At 39.3% G+C, this 23,442-nt stretch overlaps 1 protein-coding gene across 4 annotated transcripts in view; it reads right to left on the minus strand.

Moving 5' to 3' along the window:
• The window catches only part of RTN3 (reticulon 3), a 64,342-nt gene that overhangs the window by 14,953 nt on the left and 25,947 nt on the right, over positions 1 to 23,442 (minus strand). Inside the window, exon 2 of one of the 4 annotated variants that reach the window (XM_055580993.1) lies at positions 19,700 to 22,012. The exons of the other annotated variants lie outside the window; for them this stretch is intronic. Coding sequence (XP_055436968.1) covers positions 19,700 to 22,012 — 2,313 coding nt within the window. The remainder of the gene's footprint in view (positions 1 to 19,699; positions 22,013 to 23,442) is intronic. 4 annotated transcript variants of the gene reach the window in all.

The raw sequence follows: 23,442 nt of genomic DNA on the forward strand, positions 1-23,442 counted from the left end.
TTCATCAAAATTAAAAACTTCTGCTCTTTTTGAAGGACACTGTTAAAAGAATAAAAAGATAAGCCAGAGACTGGAGAAAGTAATCTTCAAAGAATATACCCAATAAACAACTTGTATCCAGAATGTGTGTGTAACACACACACACATTCTTTCTCAAAAACAAAACACAATAAAAACTAGTCAAAATGTGAACAGACTTTTCATCAAAGAAGCTATATGGATAGCAAGTAAACACATTAAAAGATGGTTAACACCAGAACACCATTAGTCATTAGGGAAATGCATATTAAAACCACAGCAAGAGCCTACTCTGTACCTGTCACGATGTCTACTCTTCAAAGACTGACTACAACAAATGTTGGTGAGGATAGGGAGGAACCACAAGTCTCATATACAGCTGGCTGAAATATAAAATAATGGAAACCACTTTGGAAAAAAATCTTGACAGTTTCTTACAAAGTTAAATCAATTATCCTATGACCCAGCCATTTCACTTGTAAGTATTCACCCAAGAGGAAAGAATACATTGTGTCCATATAAAGATGAAACATGGATGTTTATAGCAGCTCTATTTGTAAAATAAATTAGCAAAACTGAAAATTAAAAACTTCAGCAAAAACTGAAAACAACCCAAGTGTCTGTCAATAAATGGTATATCCATACAATAGAATATTACTTATCAACATGGATGAATCTCAAAAAAAATTAGGTTGAGTGAAAGAAGCCAAACCAAAAAAAACAGCACATACTTTGTGATTCCATATATATACAAAATTCTAGAAAATGCAAACCAGTCTAATGACAGCAGGCAGATCAATGCTTGCCTGGCAGGAGGGAGAGATTAAAAAAAAGGGAGCAATGAGATTTTTGTGTGCTGGAGATGTTCGTGGTAATAGCTTCAAGGGTGTAGACATATATCAAGACTTACCAAGTTACATATTTTAAATATGTGCAACTTATCGCACAGCAATAACACATTTTTTTTTTTTAAAGTTAAATGACCATGAGGTAATATGTATTATTTTTGGTCCTCAAGTGGTTATTCTAACAAAAACTTAGCAATGATTCATGAGACCGAGTCAGAGGAAAAGGAAGAATAATGAACAGAAAAGCCTTTTTAATTTGAAGTCTTTTACTATGAATTCAGACTTCATAATATTCCAAGCTTACCTCTGTATTGGCTATAAGTAAAAATGTCTGATAAATAACAGAACAGTTTCCCAACCTCTTAAACTACTCAGAAGTACGATTTGTAAACAACAAATGTACACATTCTTTTGAAGATTAAATTTTATTTAAAAATTACCAACAAAGGAAACTTTAGCAATCTGGTTACTGTGTCATTCAGAGAGAAGCAACCTATGGTCTTGGATGCTACAGGCAACATCAGAGATGATTATGAAAGGCATTAGTTAGATCCAGATTTAGGTACGACAGTGAATTAAGCAATGCTTATTTTAGGTATTATTCTGCTTTCTCTTTGGAGCCCCTTCATGCCTCCTGGCTTCCACTTGGCTCCAGATCCCTACCTGGTGACATACTTTATCTTCAGCTCTAGCGTCAGCACAGCCAAGAACAAACCCTGCTCCAGACTGCCTGGGTTTTCATCCTCTTACATTTACTAGCTGTGTGATGCTGAGCAAGACACCATCTCTCTGTGCCTTGGGTTTCTCATCTGCAAAATGGAACAGTACAGTCCCTGGTTTATAGTGATGTGGCTTGCAGTAAATGGGTTAACGAGTAGAAGTGCTCAGAACACTACTGATTAGGCAGTAATACAATGTTTGCTATTATTATTATTCATTTGACTGCCAATCCCTACTACCATTAAAATGGAAAATTAAGAACTAAAGTTAAAATCCGCTACAAAGAAATAAAGATTTTTCTTCTCTTTGTTGCTATATTTCCTATGAAAAAGGAGTTGCACTGTCAGCACTGATTAAATAAAGAGGATGGTGTGTAAAAAGTTAGAGGAAAGCAGAGCGTAGGAGGTAAACACAATATGACAAGGGGGCCTACAGGGCAGACTGAACTGGCACAGATGAGAGGTGCCGACACAGATGAGAGGTGCCGACACAGATGAGAGGTGCCGACACAGATGAGAGGTGCCGGCATAGATGAGAGGTGCCGGCATAGATGAGAGGTGCCAGCACAGAGGTGGAAACCCAAAGCCATGAGAAGAGAAGACGTCACCTAGAGGCATCTTAGAACACCTCAAAACCCACTTATTCTACCCTCCAAGCAGTAATCCAAAACAGTTACAGAAATAGGGCTCATCTCTCTTTCTCCCTCATTCCCTACACTCAAACACCATGGGCTGACAAAGCCTACCTCCTGGAATCTATTCACAGGAAAACAGGATCTTAATTGAGAGTCAATGGCTAACAAACTGCTATTCTAGTACACTATCTTACTGAGACAGAATTAAGCCTTGGCTAGTCTTTTCCAATGATAATGAACACAACTGGGAGGCTCCCTTAGATGTGAGGCATCCAATTATAATTGCCCCAACAGGAGCCCTGGAGAAGGAAATGGCAACCCTACTCCAGTATTCTTGCCTGGAGAATTTCATGGACAGAGGAGCCTGGCGGGCTCCAGTCCATGGGGTCACGAAGAGTTGGACACAACTGGGCAGCAACACTTACACTTACTTAGCCTCTTCCAATGTTCGAAGCATCACTACAAACAAAGCTAGTGGAGGTGATGGAATTTCAGTTGAGCTATTTCAAATCCTAAAAGATGGCGCTGTGAAAGTGCTGCACTCAATATGCCAGCAAATTTGGAAAACTCAGCAGTGGCCACAGGACTGGAAAAGGTCAGTTTTCATTCCAATCCCAAAGAAAGGCAATGCCAAAGAATGCTCAAACTACCGCACAATTGCCCTCATCTCACATGCTAGTAAAGTAATGCTCAAAATTCTCCAAACCAGGCTTCAACAGTACGTGAACCATGAACTTCCAGATGTTCAAGCTGGTTTTAGAAAAGGCAGAGGAACCAGAGATCAAATTGCCAGATGTTCTGTTGGATCATCGAAAAAGCAAGAGAGTTCCAGAAAAACATCTACTTCTGCTTTAATGACTACACCAAAGCCTTTGACTGTGTAGATCCACAATCTGTGGAAAATTCTTAAAGAGACGGGAATACCAGACCCCCTACCTGCCTCCTGAGAAACCTCCTCCTGTATGCAGGTCAAGAAGCAACAGTTATAACTGGACATGGAACAACAGACTGGTTCCAAATAGGAAAAGGAGTATCGGCTGTATATTGTCACCCTGCTCATTTAACTTATATGCAGAGTACATCACACAAAATGCTGGGCTGGACAAAGCACAAGCTGGAATCAAGATTGCTGGGAGAAATATCAATAGCCTCAGACATGCAGATGACACCACCCTTATAGCAGAAAGTGAAGAACTAAAGAGCCTCTTGATGCAAGTGAAAAAGGAGAGTGAAAAAGCTGGCTTAAAACTCACCATTCAGAAAACTAAGATCATGGCATCTGGTCCTGTCACTTGATGGCAAATAGATGGGGAAACAGTGGAAACAGTGAGAGACTTACTTTTCTGGGTTCCAAAATCACTGCAGATGGTGACTGCAGCATGAAATTAAAAGACGCTCCTTGGAAGAAAAGCTATGAACAACCTAGACAGCGTATTAAAAAGCAGAGACATAATACTTTGCTGACAAAGGTCCATCTAGTCAAAGCTAAGGTTTTTCCAGTAGTCAGGTATGGATGTGAGAGTTGGACTATAAAGTAAGCTGAGCGCCAAAGAATTGATGCTTTTGAACTGTGGTGTTGCAGAAGACTTTTGAGAGTCCCTTGGACTGCAAGGAGATCCAACCAGTTCATCCTAAAGGAAATCAGTCCTGAATATGCATTGGAAGGACGGATGCTGAAGCTGAAGCTCCAATACTTTGGCCACCTGATGCGAAGAACTGACTCCTTGGAAAAGACCCTGATGCTAGGGAAGACTGAAGGCAGGAGGAGAAGGGGACGACAGAGGGTGAGATGGTTGCATTGCATCACTGACTCAGTGGACATGAGTTTGAGTAAGCTCCGGGAGGTGGTGATGGACAGGGAAGCCTGGCGTGCTGCAGTCCATGGGGTTGGAGTTGGACACAACTGAGCAACTGAACTGAACTGAAGTGAACCTCTTCCAAAGTCCTGAGCTAGTACAGTGGGGCTGGGAAAAAAATGAAAAAAAGTTCCTGGACTACAAAGTTAGTGTTTTCCTAACTTTTCAATTGTAAGTTTATTGTATTATCACATAACTTAAAATTTATTTTTATTTGAAAGACCCTTACTTTTTTCTAGTTATGTTTCAATCTGTTTAAAGTCTCATGTTATACTAAGTATTTCTTAGAATCCATTTCCAGCTTCTTTGTATAAGTTTATGTAAACTAAGTCAAAAATTTCTGTTATCCTATTTTGCTACTGGCAGATTAAGCATATGACAGTGAACGTCTACATTAACCAAGAGTGTTTATGTTGCTGGTAGAATTATGAGTGATTCATTGCTTTCTTTAATTTTCCAAATCTTCAGCATATTTTTTACTTTAAAAACTTTAAAGGATGTTTACCTTTTGCCCTGGAGAAGGAAATGGCAACCCACTCCAGTAATCCTGCCTGGAGAATTCCATGGACAGAAGAGCCTGGCAGGCTACAGTCCATGGGGTTGCAGAGTCAGGCATGACTGAGCAACTGTAACTCACCTTTTGCCTGTATTATTTAAGGATGCAGTAACCTTCTTACACCAAAAGAGGGCACTAATATATCCAATGGTAACCTCAAGACTGAGGGAAAGAAATCGGTTCTTGCCAATTCCAATGAGGACAGCCCCAAACCTTGTTGACTCCTTGCCTATTGACTTTTATTACTAAACCAGGGAAACATTTCGGTTTGATGCCAATGTCAACCATTCCCAAAGCCATTCTCAAACTTTACTCTCCCAAGTGTACTCCTCAAAGGAAGAAAAGAAAGGCTGCTCAAACGCTTATTCTGAAAAGGAATAAATGTGCCAAGAAATTTTAAGGTTTGGTAGCCCATAAGCTTTAACTTCATTTTCAAAAATAACTCTCTAAGTAAGGATCCATACAACATGTTCTACCTTCTAAGCACTAATTTTCCAAAATTTGTTAATACAAATCTTTAAGATTTAAAAGTGACTGCAATAACTACAAGAAAAAAAATTCATGACCACAATACAAAAACTTCTTTAACAAATGGGGAAATTGAACAGTTAAGTTTTTTATATGAATAATTATTTCTGTAAAGAAAAGTATACAGACATTTCCACACTGATTATTTTCTTTGGTTACTTTTGTTATTAATAATTCATTATCAGTGAAGCCGTTTTTTGTTATAAGACATTGGATAATGTATTTATAAACTTAGAGCCAAATTCCATGGCTGCTGAAATGGGTTAATAGTCTGCTCTGCTACAGACTGATCCTTAACAAATACACTCCCTCAAGACGGCACAGAAGGGTCACTGAGAACACAAACTTGACAAGGACAAACATGCGTGCTTTCGGTCATGCACACACTGGGCAGCAGGCCAAGGAAATTTGTAGGAACCCCTTTCAAGCCAGTGTTCCTCTCAAAGACTGTCTGGAAAGAGTTTTTCATTTATTTAAATAATCTAACATCCCCTTCCCCCAAGCCTTCAATTTTAGATTTTAAAAGCACAGAAGACAAAATGGTACTGACTACCCTTCCCCAACAAAATCGATGGATCTGAACATGTGAACTTTTGAACTAAGTTATCTAAAGAATAAAATTAAAGATAATAAATGTAGTGCTAAATCATGATGGAAAGGATAAAGACAAAAAACCCTGGCTTTAGTTTCTTAGCTTTTTTCTTTCCTTCTAGGTCCAGTTGGTTATTTCCACATGCTTGACAACCACTTAATTCTCCAACTAAGAAAGTTTAGACTTAAGTCTGCAGAAATTATCAGATCAAATGTTAAATTAAAACAAAACACTAGTTAACGTTAAAGCCCAATCAAACTTGAAAAGTGAGTTTATGCCCTTCGTGTGTATTTATCTGTAATTCAATCTTCCAGGCTAGTCATGTTATGGTAATGTGACATTTCTCCTATGGTTACAATACACTTGGATTTGTATGCTTCTCTGACAGTCCGTTAAATAATGCAGATAAGTGGCAGAGTTTCAGACTATCATAATAAGTAATACAACTATTTTCTTCTTTTAAAAAAGCTGACACTCCCTAAAACCTTTACCAGTAATAAGCAAAAGAAGTTTTAAACATAAAAGTATTAGGTATTATATTAATAATACACATACCCTTGACCTTTGAGATACTCTCTCCATTTTCCTTAGCTCTACTGAATGTCTCCCTCATGGGAAAATGGGCTGCGACGGCTTCCCTCCACTCTGCTTTATTTCGCAACCCCCCTGCCTCTGCCAGCATTTAATTTCCTCCCAACATACAGCAAAGCTGAAAACAGTTTAGAGTAAACACCCATATAATCACTAACTAGATTTTTACTAGCAATGTCTTATTTTAACTTTTTTTTAACATGGTAAGTATATGTAAGAAAATTTACCATCTTAACTATTTTTAAGTATGCAGTTCAGTGACATTAAGTACAGCCATTGTTGTGTAACCATCACCGTAATCATTAATGGTTTGCTACGCTTACTTACATATTTGTTCCTCTTATCTGTCCACTAGTCTATTTTAATTTAACATGTTCCAAAGTAAATGGCAAATATCAGGAAATCAACATGCACTCACCCACGTAACTCTATCAAACTACAGAACATTATCATCACCCCAAGAAGTTTACTCATGTACCTTCCCAGCCAACACTCTGACAGGTAGTCACAGCACTGATCTGATTCTTTTCTGTACACACAACAGTCTGCTTGTTCTACAATTTCATATAAATGGAATTGTGCAGTATGAATCGTTGCTGTACTGCTTCTTTTACTCTTCATAGTTTCTGAGATTCATCCATAAGTGTTGCAAGTATCAAAAGCTAAGTAGCTACACCACAGGTTATCTACTCCTTTACTGATGAATGGCTGTGATGAAGAAAACTGCCATGAACACACACAAGTGTTCGTGCAAATGCTTTCATTTCTCTACAGTGGAGTTGCTAGGTTATGGGGCAGGTGCATGTTTAGCTCTTTAAGAAACTGGGCAACATTTCTCCAAAATATCTGTACTATTTTGCATTCTTGCCAATAGTTGGCTAGTTGTCAGTCTTTAGTTTTAATCATTCAGGTGGGTGTGTAATGATCTTATTTTAATTATATGAAGACTTCTGAGGGTGAACATTTTCACTGATTATAGGGTTATTTACCTTTTGTGAAGCATCAGAATCTTTTCTGCCCACTTTATTTTCTTGTGTTATTTGCCCTTTTATTGTTGAAATGTATTTTAAGTATTTCCTGGATACTAGTCCATCATCAGATACATATTTTGTAAACACTTTATCTTTGTCAATAGCCGGCTTGTTAGTGGTGTCTTTTAATGAGCAAGCTTTACGTCTGATGAAGTCTAAATAACTCATTGATTCTTTATGATGAGTGCATTGACTTAACAAACCTTTGGCTACCTTCAAGTCATGAAGATATTCTATGCTTTCTTCTAAAAGTTTCATGATTTTAGTTTTTATGTTCATGCCTCTGATCCATTTTCACTTCATTTTTGCACATCATATGAAGTAGGGGTTGTGGCAGGCAGAATGCTAAGATGGCCCCCAAAACTCTTACTTCTTGGTGTACGTGTCTTCTATATTTCCTCCTGCCCCCAAATGTGAGCAGAACCTGTGAATACGATGGGATAGTCGCTCTCATGTCTAAGTTTCAGTTATGTAAGACCCTGTAGCAGCCTGGAGAGAAATCATCCTGACAGCTTTGAAAAAGTAAGCTAGCATGTTGTGAGCGAGTCCGAAGACCAGGGATCTGAGCACAGCCTCTTGGAGCTGAGCCGAGACTGCTGCCCACAGCCAGTAAACTAGAAGATGAAATCCTGAATAGAGGATCTGGCCTAACCTGTGCCTGAACTCCTGACCCTTGAAAACTGTGAAAGTACGGTGTTAGTCACTCAGTCGTGTCTGATTCTTTGCAACCCCACGGACTGTGTAGCCCACCAGGCCCCTCTGTCCATGGAATTTTTCAGGCAAGAATACTGGAGTGGGTCGCCTATCCCTTTTCCGGGGGATGTTCCCGACCCATGGATCGAACCCAGGCTTCCTGCATTGTGGCGGATTCTTTACCGTCTAAGTGACCAGGGAAGCCCTTGAGATGATAAACTTGTATTAAGTTACCAGTTTTTGGTAATGTGTTATTTCTGGATTCTTCGTTTCTTTCATTTGTTGACTCTTCTGCAAGTTCCACAGTCTTTATTAGTGGAGTTTTATAATGTCTTGGAGTAAGTATTCCAAGTCCTCAGTTTTGCCCTTTTTCAAGATTGCTTTGGGTGTTAGGTCTGTATATTTCCAAAGAAATTTTAGAAAAAGCTTGTCAATTTCTATTGAAAAATTCTTCTAGGACTTTGAATTGTACTGAATCCACATGTGAATTTGGGTAGGACTGACTTCTTTACAATATCAAGGTTTCCAATCCATGAATACAGCATGGCTCTCAGACAGTTCCCTGGCTCCTTTCTGCAGTTTTGTAATTTTCAGTATAGAGGTCCTGCATATTTTTTTTAGTTATGTTTATTCCTATTTTGTGCTTTGATGTTATTGTAAATGGAACTTTAAAAACATTTTTTATTTTCTCATTATTTGTTGCTAGCATATAACAAATAAAACTGAATTTTGTGTATTAACCTAATATCCTGTAACTGCTGAATAATTCATTTGTTAGTCTTAGCAGTTGCTTTGAAGATCCCTTAGGATTTTTCTATGTACACAATTATATAATCTTCAAATTAAGACAGCTTTACTTTTTTTCCAATAGTCATTCCTTTTATTTCTATTTCTTGTCTTAATCCAAAGGGGAGGATCTCCAGTATGATGGTAAATACAAATGGTGAGGGTGACATCTTTACCTTGTACCCAATGTCAGGGGAAGTGTTCAATATTTTGGCATTAACTATGTCAGTTGTAGTTTTTAACAGATACATTAGACTGAGATTACCTTCTATTCCTGGTTTGCTGAAAGCTTTTATCAGAAAAGGATGTTGAGATTTTTCAAATCTTTTCTGTATCGACTCACATACTCACCTAGATTTTCTATATGTTAACGTGGCAAATTATGTTGATTGGCTTCTGATCTCAAAACCTATTCCAAGAACAAACCCCACCTAGCCATGATACATTAACATTTTGATATAGTGCCTGATTTGATTTGCTGTTAATATTTTGTGAAGGACTTCTCATTTTATTATGTTTCTGAGTGATATTAGTTTATAATTTTCTTTGTAGTGTCTTTCTCTACTTTGTGTATCACTATAAATATACTAGTCTGAGTTGGAAAGTTGGCCTCCTTTTTCCTTAAATGCTTGAAACACATCCTACCCTGCCTCACTCCCACCCAGTGAAACTGCTGGGTCTGGACTTGAATATGTAACTGTGTTAGTTTTGGTAAACTGTATTTTTCAAAGAACTTGTTTAATTTAAGCTGGCATAAAGTTCATAACATTCTGCTGCTGCTGCTGCTAAGTCACTTCAGTCGTGTCCAACTCTGTGCGACCCCATAGACGGCAGCCCACCAGAATTCCCCGTCCCTGGGATTCTCCAGGCAAGAACACTGGCGTGGGTTGCCATTTCCTTCTCCAATGCATGAAAGTGAAAAGTGAAAGTGAAGTTGCTCAGTCATGTCCGACTCTTAGCGACCCCATGGACTGCAGCCTATCAGGCTCCTCGTCCATGGATTTTCCAGGCAAGAGTACTAGAGTGGGGTGCCACTGCCTTCTCCCCATAATATTCTACTGACCTTTTAATATCCATTGGATCTGAAATGACAACTACCTTTTCATGTTTAATATTGGTAACCTGTGTTCTTTTTTCCTGAATCAGTTAAGAAATCAATTTTGTTAAATTTTTCAGGAACCAAATTTTGGCTTTGTTAATTTTATTGCATTAATTTTTGCTCTTATCTTTATGATTTCCTTCCTTCTACTTCTTTTGGATTTACTTTGCTCTTTCTCTAGCTTAAGTTGAAACCTTCAGTTCAGTTCAGTCGATCAGTCATGTCCGACTCTTTGCGACCCCATGGACTGCAGGATACTAGGCCTCCCTGTCCATCACCAACTTGCAGAGTTTACTCAAACTCATGTCCACTGAGTCGGTGATGCCATCCAACCATCTCATCCTCTGTCATCCCCTTTCCTCCTGCCTTCAATCTTTCCCAGCATCAGGGTCTTTTCAAATGAGTCAGCTCTTTGCAACAGGTGGCCAAAGTATTGGAGTTTCAGTCCTGAATGTTCATTGGAAGGAGTGATGTTGAAGCTGAAACTCCAATACTTTGACTGTGTGGATCACCACAAACTGTGGAAAATTCTTAAAGAGATAAGAATATACCAGACCACCTGACCTGCCTCTTGAGAAATTTGTATGCAGGTCAGGAAACAACAGTTAGAACTGGACATGGAACAACAGACTGGTTCCAAATCAGGAAAGGAGTATGTCAAGGCTGTATATTGTCACCCTGCTTATTTAACTTATATGCAGAGTACATCATGAGAAACACTGGAATCAAGATTGCTGGGAGAAATATCAATAACCTCAGATATGTAGATGACACCACCCTTATGGCAGAAAGAGAAGAACTAAAGAGCCTCTTGATCAAAGTGAAAGAGGAGAGTGAAAAAGCTGGCTTAAAGCTCAACATTCAGAACACTAAGATCATGGCATCTGGTTCCATCACTTCATGGCAAATAGATGGGGAAACAGTGACAGACTTTATTTTTTGGGGCTCCAAAATCACTGCAGATGGCATTAAAAGATGCTTACTCCTTGAAAGAAAGTCGAAATCTCCGATTACTGAATTTATTTTTCTTTTCTAATATGTGCACTTAGAGCTATAAATTTCCCTCTCAGCACTATATTCCACAAGTTTGATTACTGTATTTTCATTGTTATTCAGTTTAAAAACATTTCAATTTTTTTCTCATGATTTCTTCTTTGAGCTATAGATTATACAAAAGTGACTAGCTTAATTTTCAGATATTTGGGAATTTTCCTAGGTATTTTATTTTCACTGTTTAACATTTTTGTTTCATTATGGTCTGAGACCATATTGTGTATGATCTTAATCTTTTAAATTTACTGCTTTGTTTGATGGCCTAGCATATTGTCTATACTGGTGAATGTATACCTTGTACATCTGGAAAAGAATGTATTTTATGCCGCTTGTAGGGCACAGCGTTCTGTAAGTATGATGCAGGTCAAAGTGGCTGGTTGTGCTGTTCAGATCTTTGTGTGTATGCATAGTTGGTTTGTCAACTGCTGAACAAGAGGTATTGAAGCCAGTAATTATGATTAAAGAATGGGCTATTTCTCCCTTTAACTCCGCCAATTTTTGCTTCATTTCTTTTGAAGCTGTTATGAGGTACATACACACTTAAAACTGTCAAGACATCTTGATATCTTTTATCATGGTAACATGTCACTTTTCATTTCTGGTAAAACCATTTGTCTTCTATGCTTACTTTTGCATGGCATACATTAATATACATTTTTGGTATACCTTTGCCCATCCATTTACTTTCAACTAATGTGTCTTTACATTTAGTGCGTATCTTTTTACAGTTAGTATATAAGTAGTTCTTGCATTTTTATGCAGTCTGTCACTCGGCTGGTTGTAGTCTTAGCCACTAACATACTGATGATGACTGCATCAGGTCTCCCACGTCATTACCATGTTTTCCTCTTTTGTTCCCTCATTCTTCCTTTTTGCCTTCTTTTTGATTATTTGAAAGTTTTAATTTAAACTATATGTCTCTGCATTATTATTTTAGGAAGCACAACATATACCCTTCACTTTTCAACTGACTTAAAATATCATACACTTTATAAAAAATGTAGAATCTCATCCTACAGTTTAGGCTCACATACTCTTGTTATAAATTGTTCTATCAAACAAACATTACCATCCCTGCACACAGTATAATTTCTCCTTTAAACAGTCTTAAATATTTTATAGAAGAGGGAAAAGAGTAAGTCTTTGGTATTTACTCAGATATTTACCATTTCCAATGCTCTTCGTTCCTTCTGAAGGTCTCAGTTTCTATCTGGTGTCAATTCCCTTCAGTCTGAAGACCTTCTTTTAGTGTTTCTTGTAGTGCAGGTCTTCTAGTGACAATTTTCTTAGTTTTCTTTTATCTGAAAATGTTTTTATTTTGCTTTCATTTTTGTTGAAAAGATAAATCTGGATTGACTTTTCCCTCTGTTTGGCACTTTAAAAGGTGTTATTTCACTCTCTTGGCATCCGTGGTTTTGATGTGCGTGCATGCTAAGCTGCTTCAGTCGTGTGACTCCTTGTGACCATATGGACATAGCTCATCAGGCTCCTCTGTCCAGGGGAGTCTCCAGGCAGGAATACTGCAGCGGGTTGCCGCGCCCTCCCCCTGGGGCCTTCCTGGCCCGGGGCTGCGCTGGCAGGCGGCTGTTTTACTACTAGCGCCACCTGGGAAGCCTATGGTTTTCGGTTAAGTAAGCTCTAATTACAACTGTCATTTCTTCGTGTCTTTTCTCCTTATCTTTCATTTCAAGCAATTTGACTAAGATATACTGGGCAGGAAAGGATTAACTCAGCAGTTCTGGAATGCTCAATCCCTGCACATGCCAAAGAAAGGTCTGTCTTCAGGACTGGGAGATGAAATCTGAGCCAGTTGCATATGCTGGCTGATAAGTGTTTCTGTGTGCCTGGGGCCTTGTGCCATGTTGCACCAGTGTGACCACTTAAGTCTATGTGAACAATATGATTTATGGCAAACACTTGTTCCTGCTCTGGATGGCTGGGGTCTGAGTAGCTGAGGTGAGTCACGGGGGTCAGCACACCGTCCTGAATACCCAGGACTCGGTGAGCTTCCCTAGTTGGCAACACTTTGCACATGCTGTCATGGATCACTGACGGGAGGATTAAGGACAGCTCTGTGTGAGTCTGCTGGACACCAGGAAGCTTGTACCTGGTTCCTCTTGGACTTTATCCCATGCGCCTTTCCCCCTTGCCAATTCTGATCTGTGTCCTTTTGCTGTGTACAGTGAGTGTAACAGCTTCTGAATCCTATCAAGTCATTCCAGCAAACCACTGAAACTGACAGTTGTCTTGGGAACCTCTGACACATGTACCAAGGCATGGTTTTCTTCATCCTTATCCTAAAAGGTGTTTGCCAAGCTTCTTTAATCAGTAAATGTGTTTTCCAAAAAATTTGATTTTTTTGTCATATTATCTTCAAATATGTTCTTCCCCAACTTCTCACTTTCCTCTCTTCTGGGACTCCAACTATACAAGTTCAGTTCAGCTCAATTCAGTCGCTCAGTCGTGTCCGACTCTTTGCGACCCCATGAATCGCAGCACGTCAGGCCTCCCTGTCCATCACCAACTCTCGGAGTTCACTCAGACTCATGTCCATTGAGTCAGTGATGCCATCCAGCCATCTCATCCTCTGTCGTCCCCTTCTCCTCCTGCCCCCAATCCCTCCCAGCATCAGAGTCTTTTCCAGGGCGTCAACTCTTTGCATGAGGTGGCCAAAGTACTGGAGTTTCAGCTTTAGCATCATTCCTTCCAAAGAAATCCCAGGGCTGATCTCCTTCAGAATGGACTGGTTGGATCTCCTTGCAGTCCAAGGGACTCTCAAGAGTCTTCTCCAACACCACAGTTCAAAAGCATCAATTCTTCGGCACTCAGCCTTCTTCACAGTCCAACTCTCACATCCATACATGACCACAGGAAAAACCATAGCCTTGACTAGCTGGACCTTTGTTGGCAATATTATAAGACCTAACTATACAAGTTAGGTCTTATAATATTGTCCCAAAGTTCCCTGAAGCTTTTTTCTTTCTTCAGATTGGATAGTTTTCTGTTCATCTATCATTAAGTTCACTGATTCTTCTATCATCTCTGTTTTACTATTAAGGCCACTTGGTGAATTTTAAGTTTAGCTACTGTATTACAGACTTCCACTTTGCTCTTTTTTAAAAAATAATTTTACTTATTTATATTTTTGGCTGTGCTGGCTCTTCGTTGCTGTGTGGGCCAGCTTTTCTCTAGTTGCAGCGAGCGGGGCCTACTCTCCAGTTGTGGTGCGCGGGCTGCTCACCATGGCAGCGTCTCCTGTGGGGGAGCACAGGCGCTAGAGAGCACAGGTTTCAGCAATTGCGGTGCATGGGTTTAGTTGCCCAGCAGCATGTGGGGTCTTCCTGGACCAGAGATCGAAAAAACTGGTGTCCCCTGCATTGTAGGCGATTCTTAACCACTGGACCACCAGGAAAGCCAAAATAATAAGTCTTCTATTAAAATTTTAACCACCCTGTCAGATGCCAACTTCAGTCTTCCTCTGGCAAGAAACAGTAAAAATAGAAAATTAATTTCGTGTTGTTGAAGTGTCAGTCCTTTTTAGAGTTTGCCCACTTTTGCTCATTTCCCAGTGCTTTCAGGTCTCCCTTTGTCCCCACAATGCCGTTCAGAGTATACAGTTACACGAAGAAAGTTGCCTGTGCCCTGTGGCATGTGGGATCTTAGTTCTCTGATCAGGGAAATGAACCTGTGTCCCCTGCGATGGAAGTGCAGATGCTTTTTTAAAAAAACAGTTTCAGTTATTTATATCCTTTGGTCTTTGTTGCTGTGCACAGGCTTTCTCCGTTTGCGGTGAGCGGGGACGACTCCTCGTTGTGGGTGCACAGGCTTCTCACTGTGGTGGTTTCTCTGGAGCATGTGGGCTTCAGTAGCTGCGGCACATGGGCATAAGAGTTGTGGCTTCCAGGCTCTAGAGTGTGGGCTCAGGTACTGGTGGCACATGGGCTTAGTTGCTCCGCTGCATGTGGATCTCCCTGGACTAGACTTCAAACCAGTGTTCCCTGCACAGCAAGGCAGACTCTTACTGGACTTACTGGACCACCAGAGAAGTCCCAACAAAGGTCCAGTAAAAGCCTACTTGGCCACATTGCAAGAAAAATCACTGTGATCTTGTTTTTAAAAATTTACTTCAGAATCACACTGTGTGTAGGTATACAGATTCACTTACAATGACATGAAAATAAGTATTATTCTGAAAACCTTGTTTTCTAACTTGTTTTTTCTACTTTAAGTATTCATCATATAATAAAAACTCTAGTGTTAAATAATATTTTTTATTAATAAACTATGAACATTTTCTCCTAACAGAATAAACAACTTTGACAGCAAATTGATAGTAACTAGAAAAACAATGCACATACACAGAAGTGAAATTGATAAGCAGTGGCATAAGGACCCAAGAGAAGTATGTACATATGTATAAAAACAGATGAGTACAGGATGTTAACTTCAGCAATGTCTACAGTAGTAAAACACAGAAAATAACCCAAATATTAGTTAAAAGAAAAATTATATAGTAATAAAATGGGTTACAACACAGCCATTAAAATATATACCTCCATATGAAAAGAGTTAAAAAACTGAATGTTGAATGAAACAAGTTGCATAACAAAGATAATATTAATTTATTTTGAGGATGAGCTCTGCATGGTATGAAGGATCTTAGTTCCCCCACCAGGGAACTAAACCCATGCTCCTAGCAATGGAAGCACAGATTTTTAACCACTGGACCACAAGGGAAATCCCAACAAAGATAAAATTAATAAAGTTTTAAAAGCACAAAAGAATACCATATATGCATACATTTAAAATGTAGTGGAGCAGAAACTAACACAACACTATAAGATAATTTCCCTCTGGGGAAATGGGGGAATTGGGTCAGATGGTAATCAAAGGGTCCTTTAGTTTGAAAGCAAATATTAATTAACAATAGAAATTAAAAAAAAAAACAATAGAATTAATTCTAATATACAGAAATACAAGTATATTTCTTTTTGTACTTCACATCAACCTATAACAACTCCAAAGGCTATATAACATTCAACTGCACAGGTATGTTACATACTCCAACAATCTTTAATTGTTAAGGCACTAAGATACCTGCCACTATTGTAAACAGCCTACAAAGAATATCTCTATAGTTGTTTTTGCACATAAATTTCTTTTCCCCTTAAATACATACCTAGAAACAAAATTGCTAGGTCATTTCCAGGTCTGTTATATACCAAAGAATAGCAAAAGAAAAATAAAATACCATTAATTTTTTCATAGCTTCCTTTGCCTATTTTCCCCAACAACTTTAGGCAGAATATAATTACAGAATTGGTTTTACTTTAGAAATGAAGACTGCTCAGATACACTGCTTAGAGCTAGATGGTGGTATCTATTAGTATAATTTACATCTTAAAAGATTTATTCATGATGTAAGACAATTTTAAAAGGTTTTCAATTCTGAAACCTTCAAAGGAAGAACTTTTAGCTTCTTGGTCTAATTATACTAGTTTTCTTTAATTATCATCTAAAAATGTCTATTTATCATAGAATTTAGTCAGTGACAAAACAACTTAAACTTCCATAGTCCTCTTCACCTCTCACACTAAATAACTCAGTTGAGATTTACTAATAATTAGTATTTACACAGTACTTTATTTACTATAGGATCTTCCCTGGTGGCTCAGACGGTAAAAAAGCATCTGCCTACAATGCGGGAGACCTGGGTTCAATCCTTGGGTCGGAAAGATCTCCTGGAGAAGGGAATGGCAACCCACTCCAGTATTCTTGCCTGGAAAATCCCATGGACGGAGGAACCTGGTTAGGCTACAGTCCATGGGGTCATAAAGAGTAACACTATGCTGCTCCTGCTGCTAAGTCACTTCAGTCGTGTCTGACTCTGTGGGAACACCAGAGACGGCAGCCCACCAGGCTCCCCCGTCCCTGGGATTCTCCAGGCAAGAACACTGGAGTGGGTTGCCATTTCCTTCTCCAATGCATGAAAGTGAAAAGTGAAAGTGAAGTCGCTCAGTCGTGTCCGACCCTTAGCAACCCCATGGACTGCAGCCTACCAGGCTCCTCCGTCCATGGGAGTTTCCAGGCAAGAGTACTGGAGTGGGCTGCCATTGCCTTCTCCTATGAAGCAGGGCAAAATACCACAATATTAACAAAGCAAGATGCCAAACCAATTTGGCTAATTGTCAAAGGTCACACACTAAAGCAGGAATTTGCCAGAATTAGACACTGGATTGTTACCTAATTTCTATACACCTCATCACTTCAAAAGCCTATGTTTAAAAATTTTGACAACAACTCATGAAGAAAACTAGTACTTACCAGGGTCAGAGAAATGGTATTGATGATCACCTACATCAACATCCTCACTTTATAGATAAGGAAACTAAAGCCCCAAAAGGTGATGTAACTTAATTGTTTAAAGTCACATTTCTAGCAACAATACGGATTCAGGTCTCTTTAATCCAAGTTCAACTATCTTCAACTTCTAGAGTATAACAGCTATCCTTATCTGCCATTTCACATTTCTGAGTTTATAAAAAAGCCTCAGTGTTTTCACAGATAATTATTAACAATGCATTCAGTAACAAATAATGATCTAGGACCTACTATATGCCAGGTCCTGTACTTGCTGCTAAATGAATATTTACTATATACTAGGCCCAAGGCAATGGCACCCCACTCCAGTACTCTTGCCTGGAAAATCCCATGGATGGAGGAGCCTGCTAGGCTGCAGTCCATGAGGTCGCTAAGGGTCAGACACAACTGTGTGACTTCACTTTCACGCATTGGAGAAGGAAATGGCAACCCACTCGTGTTCTTGCCTGGAGAATCCCAGGGATGGGGGAGCCTGGTGGGCTGCCATCTATGGGGTCACACAGAGTCGGACATGACTGAAGCGACTTAGCAGCAGCAGCAGGCCCTCTGAAGAAAGCTGAGTGCTGAAGAATTTGATGCTTTTCAACTGTGGTGTTGAAGAAGACTCTAGAAAGTCCCTTGGACTGCAAGGAGATCAAACCAGTCAATCCTAAAGGAAATCCATCCTGAATATTCGTGAAGGACTGATGCTGAAGCTGAAGCTCCAATACTTTGGCCACCTGATGCTAAGAACTGACTCATTAGATAAGACCCTGATGCTGGGAAAGAATGAAGGCAGGCGGAGAAGGGGATGACAGAGGATGAGATGGCTGGATGGCATCACTGACTTGATAGACATGAGTTTGATTAATCAAGGAGCTGGTGATGAACAGGGAAGCCTGGCGTGCTACAGTCCGTGCAGTTGCAAAAAGTTGGACGCAACTGAGTGACTGAACTGAATGAACTGAGGCCCTTTATAACCTGCATTTACACTTTTAATCTTCACGCTGTTATAAAGTAAGTACCATTATTATCTCTATTTTAAGGATTAAGATTTAGTAAGGTTAAATAACCTGTCCATGGTCTTCGGTAAGGAAATACCTTTATAAAATAAGAAGTAAATGGTGCCTTTCTGCTGCAGGCTATGATGGGCAGCACTCATGGTTCTGCAGCGGCCTATGGCTGTAGACTTCAAGGTGACCCACAGATGCCAGCAGGGAACCTAACCAAGCAAAGCAAGTTAGCGGTACCCTTGCAGGAAGAATTGACCAGAGGGAAGTGGCTACAAAGGACTGAGCCCCCCTCCTTATTCTGTGCATAATAAAACCTTTACAGGGGAAAAAAAAAATGGTACAACCTCACTTAAAAAGTTTCTCTTAACAAAAATCTCATTTTGTTTTAAATATTATAACTCTGTGTCTGATTTCATTTTAAAGAGAAATCTATTGTTTAAAAAGTTTGGAAAACCAGAGCCCTGCACAGCACCTAACTCTGACCACACTGATCATACACCAAGTGCAGAGCCTCCTATCAGATCAGAGGTTGGGGGTTGATTCTGGAGGCTTTATAGATCTTTTTTTCATTACATTAAGACACCAGAACGGAGAACTTCTGAAGTAATTTAAATGAAGGTCAACAGCTAGGACGGTAATCACTCAAATAAACAGAAGACAAGCAGAAGGGCTTCTAGTACCATACAAAGAGTTTTGACCTGAAGACTGTCAACAAGGTCCAAAGCAGAACAATCCATGAGTTCTCCTAAAGCATCACTGGCACGACTGTACTAGAGTACAGGTTACCTACTTTCAGAGCATAAAATCTCTGTGGTATAAGATCAGATTAATTAAAAGTTTCATTTATTATCTTCCCAGCAGGAATTCCTTTCTCTTTGATTGCTAAATAGATTTTACAAGGGCTAAGCAAAAAACCCAAGGGCTAAGCAGTGCTACTATTATGGAGATTTTATCATAATCTGTGTAAATAAGAGCCTAGTGATAGTCTTAAAAGCAGCAATCTCCCCTACAGTCAACGTATAATGAAAGGAAGACCTTGAAAAAACTGGACCATGACACTTTTTTTCTTTAAGAGAATATTAATTTTAACAAGTAGTCTCCTGCTTTGGGAAACATTTGTATAAGAAAACCAAATCAAACAACCATTAAAAAAAAATCTACCTTTCCCCATTATACAGTATATTTTATTCTAGCTATAATTTAGTGATATAAGTCAGAGAGTAAGAAAAATGGCCCTCTAAATAATCAATCATAGCAGAATTAACCACATGCAGTATTTCTTTTTTTTCCCACATGCAGTATTTCTAATGTAAGCAGTTACCTGATGCATCTGTCAGAAGTCTTGTTAGGACAGGCTTGTTTACTGGCTCAGTCTTGCTTAGGCTGGAAATAACCTCTACCCTACTGGTTTCTTTGATAATAGTGGGCTTCCTGGAAATCTCAAGATCAGATCCAGTCTTGACATCTTTGTGTTCTAGGACATCATATGATCTCTGTGGCCAAGAAGATTCTTTAACATTTGTTAAAGTCTGTTTGAGTATTTCTTCAGGAGATTCTCCTTTATCCTGTACAGAAGCTGACTTCTCAACCTTCCTTTCACTCAGTTCTTTAAGTGCTTTGATTGTGAGCTGTTCTTGTTCTAAGTCGAGAGATGCTATTGGAGTACCTTGGGTAGGGAAAACTTCCAGCTCACTCCCATTTGTTTCTTTGCTTTGTTCACTGTATTTGCTTTTTATGTTTTTAATTTCAGAACCACCTGACTTACTCTCATGCAAAGCATCTAGAGGAAGAGTTGTTTTAAAGTCCTTAGTCTCCTCTGATGTTGCTTCGAAGGTATTGACTTCACCTTTACCTAATATTCCTTTCTCTCTGGTTTCTGTAAAGGCTGCCATCAGGTCCTCTGGGGAAGAATCATCTAGATCTTTCACATTTTTTTCATGCAATGACTCCAGATAGGCAGAGCTTGTCACACTTTGTGCCAGTTCTGTAGGAGCTGCTTCTGAAGGGAGTTTTGGGTTCTCAGCTGCAACAGGCTTTTCAGGAACAGCTTCATGCTTACTACCTGACTGCTTCACTTCTGACGTTCCATTCTTATTAGATACTAGTGAACACACTGCTTCACCTGGGCTCCTTTCAAGAGGATCAGGCCGAACTTCTTGTGGCTCAGAGTCACTGACCGACCCTTCAACATTTTCAGATGTTCTGTCTTTCTTGTTACAACTGAGGATCTCTTTGACTTCTCCATCTGTTTTTACAACAGGACTTGGGATGGAAACAGGTTTTTCAGCCTGAATTTTGTTTCTCTCAAATGAATTATCTGCTGTGAGGTCCTCTATTACTGTGTCATCAGATTCACCAGAACTATCAGCTTCTGTCACTTCTCCCAACACAGAGGTCTGCCAGCTCATTCCACCTTTCAGGTGGCCGTCGGGTAAAACTACTTTATCTGTGGCCACTCCAGAGCCAAGAGAGACACATTTCTCCAGTGGAGATCCAGGTAACTCTGAAAGTGTGTCGTCTCTTTTCTGCACACTGTCTTGCACACCTTTGATAGTGACTTCCTGTGTGGAATCAAAATGATCTGGCACAGCATTTTCCTGTGGGAGAGATGTTTCCACCCAGTCACCTGGTGATTTAGTGTTAGTAGTGCTTCTATTAATAGAACATACAGGAATTTTCTGAGTGTTCGTTTTAAGATTTATAACAGGAATTTCTGAATTATATTCACTTGTGCCAAGTCCTGTAGTTTTTGTATTGTACTCAGCTTTATCATTCTGCTGTTTCACTTGGGGAACCAAATCCCAAGTCAGTACTTCATTAGTAAAGTTATGCATATCATTCACACATCTAGATACCTCTTCCAATGCTGCAGTTGTGTGTGAAAACTGCCTGGTGAGCAATGCAGAGGCTGGGTAACGCCCTGCTTCTTTCTTTCTCAGTGGAAATACTTTGTCATTAGACTCTGAAATGTCTGTAGGTGATTCTCTACTAGTATGCACTGCCCAGCTACCAAAATCATTTATGCTTTCCTTATATAAGTCTTTAAATTCTTTGTCAAATGCTGCTTTGTCAATAATTACTTCAAATGGTGATTCAGGGGAATCCTTTTCCATAACACCACCTCCTGAAGCTTCAGAAGGAGACAAGGAATATGGACAAACGCCTTCTGTTTTAGGCTGCTGGGTGGCTGGCTTCTGGGCTGTCAGTGCAGTGAACTTGTCATCTGCATCCAAGGCAGTTATATTATCCCTATTTGGTTCCTCATTTGGGCTCCGGGACTCTTGATCTTTATTTATCTGTTGTTCCATTTGACCAACTTCCTTTGAGAGAAAAGCAGGATGACCCAGGAAGCTGAGTGGAATGGAAGGACGGTCACAGTGAACTCCTTCTGCAGCAGAAACTGGGGAGTCTTCCATGTCTTTACTGGCCCCCGGAGGCTTTTCCATCTTTTTCCCATCTAGAAGAGCCAAGCAGTCTTTTTCTTCTTGGGCTAAAAGAATCTGGCTGCCTAACATTTTGCTTTTTACTCCATGTAGTATTGTAAGGTCAGTGTTACGTATTTCAGAAGATGAACAAGAGGAGGAAGTCATAATTTCTGAAGGTGGCTCATCAGAGCAAAGAGAGCTCAATCCCTCTATGGCCAGAATTTGAAAGAAAAACAATTGTTTACCAGGTACAATTACACATTAGCTAGTCAGGCCAAGCAGCATGCTTTTTATTTTTAAATTCACATATATATATACACACAGGATGTATATATACATACACACATAAATATGTAACAAAACAATGATCAATAGTTATCCTATAAGACATGCATAAAACCGCCAGCAGTGACACAGAAGAGGCTTATCATGCTACAAACTGCAAATGAAAAAAAATTTTCATGACAAAATACTTATCAATCTACATTTTCCCTTTAATGGTAAAGCATGAAGAAGGTTATAATAAAGATTGGATAATCTGGGGAAGTGTTTATTCCTTTTCCTTTGGTATTTAGTAGAGCTATTCAGCAGAAACAATGTAATCCATATAAAACAAACATATTATGAAGTACTGATACACTCTCATCTGTAGGTGGAACAATTCAGAACACACCCCTTTTATAAAACCACTGTTAAGAGCCTGACTATCTGAAAAGGAAAACAAGTGACGAGAGTTTTTTTTTTTCCCCAAGAGAAACAGCAGACCCCCCCAGCCTAAAAATCAGGCTAGAAGTACACTCCATTCTATCCACAGGGAAGGTGGGCCCCAAGTAAAGAGGGCCTTAATGTTTTAAAGGGCACTGAAAACATTGGTCTGTTCCAAAATCTCTTGTACCAACTTGTCAACTGAAAACTGAACTGTGTACACTGGTTTCCTTTATTAAGAGTGAACTCCAGAAAATCTTTTAAAACAAAATACTCCCCTAAAAGCAATACATTAATTAGGTCTTATCAGTTTTTAATATCACAGTAGCCACTGATTTACCACCCTGTTTTCCAACTCTCTAACCTAGGAAGTTTTTTACTGGAGAAAAGATCAGAGCAACTGTCCCAAGGGCAGCAACGATGTCCCAAGCACCATCGTTCTCACACACTGTTGTATCTCTGGAGCTGGAACAAAGTACGTCTTAAACAGCGAGTTCCAAAAGAATGAATCAAAGATTCAGCTTGCTCAGGTGAGCCCTCAGGACAGAAATGCCTCCCTTGAGTGTGAATGAGCAATTGGGAAGATGTGAGAGAGAAAAACTTTTGCGATTACTTTTATTCAACTTATGTTTTTTAATTTGAGAAGCTGAATAGTAATTAGATGAAAGCAAAAGCATGACTTTATTCTATTCAAAATCATTTTATAAAGATGAAAAGAAATACTTAAATATCTTATAGCAAGAGACAAAATTCTACTATTACAAAAATGTGTTTCCAAATGCCAGATAAAGTTCCTATATTTTAAAACATTACTGAAATCTGATGTAACAGGATCTCTGACCTTTAGCACAGTGTAACCATAATCTGGGGGAAAAGTCTTTGTAAATTGAGAAAAAAATAGTTACAGTTTGGTGGTACAAATTGTAGCCATGAC

The sequence above is a fragment of the Bubalus kerabau genome, chromosome 5, assembly GCF_029407905.1.
Source record: "Bubalus kerabau isolate K-KA32 ecotype Philippines breed swamp buffalo chromosome 5, PCC_UOA_SB_1v2, whole genome shotgun sequence".
Lineage (NCBI taxonomy): Eukaryota > Metazoa > Chordata > Mammalia > Artiodactyla > Bovidae > Bubalus > Bubalus kerabau.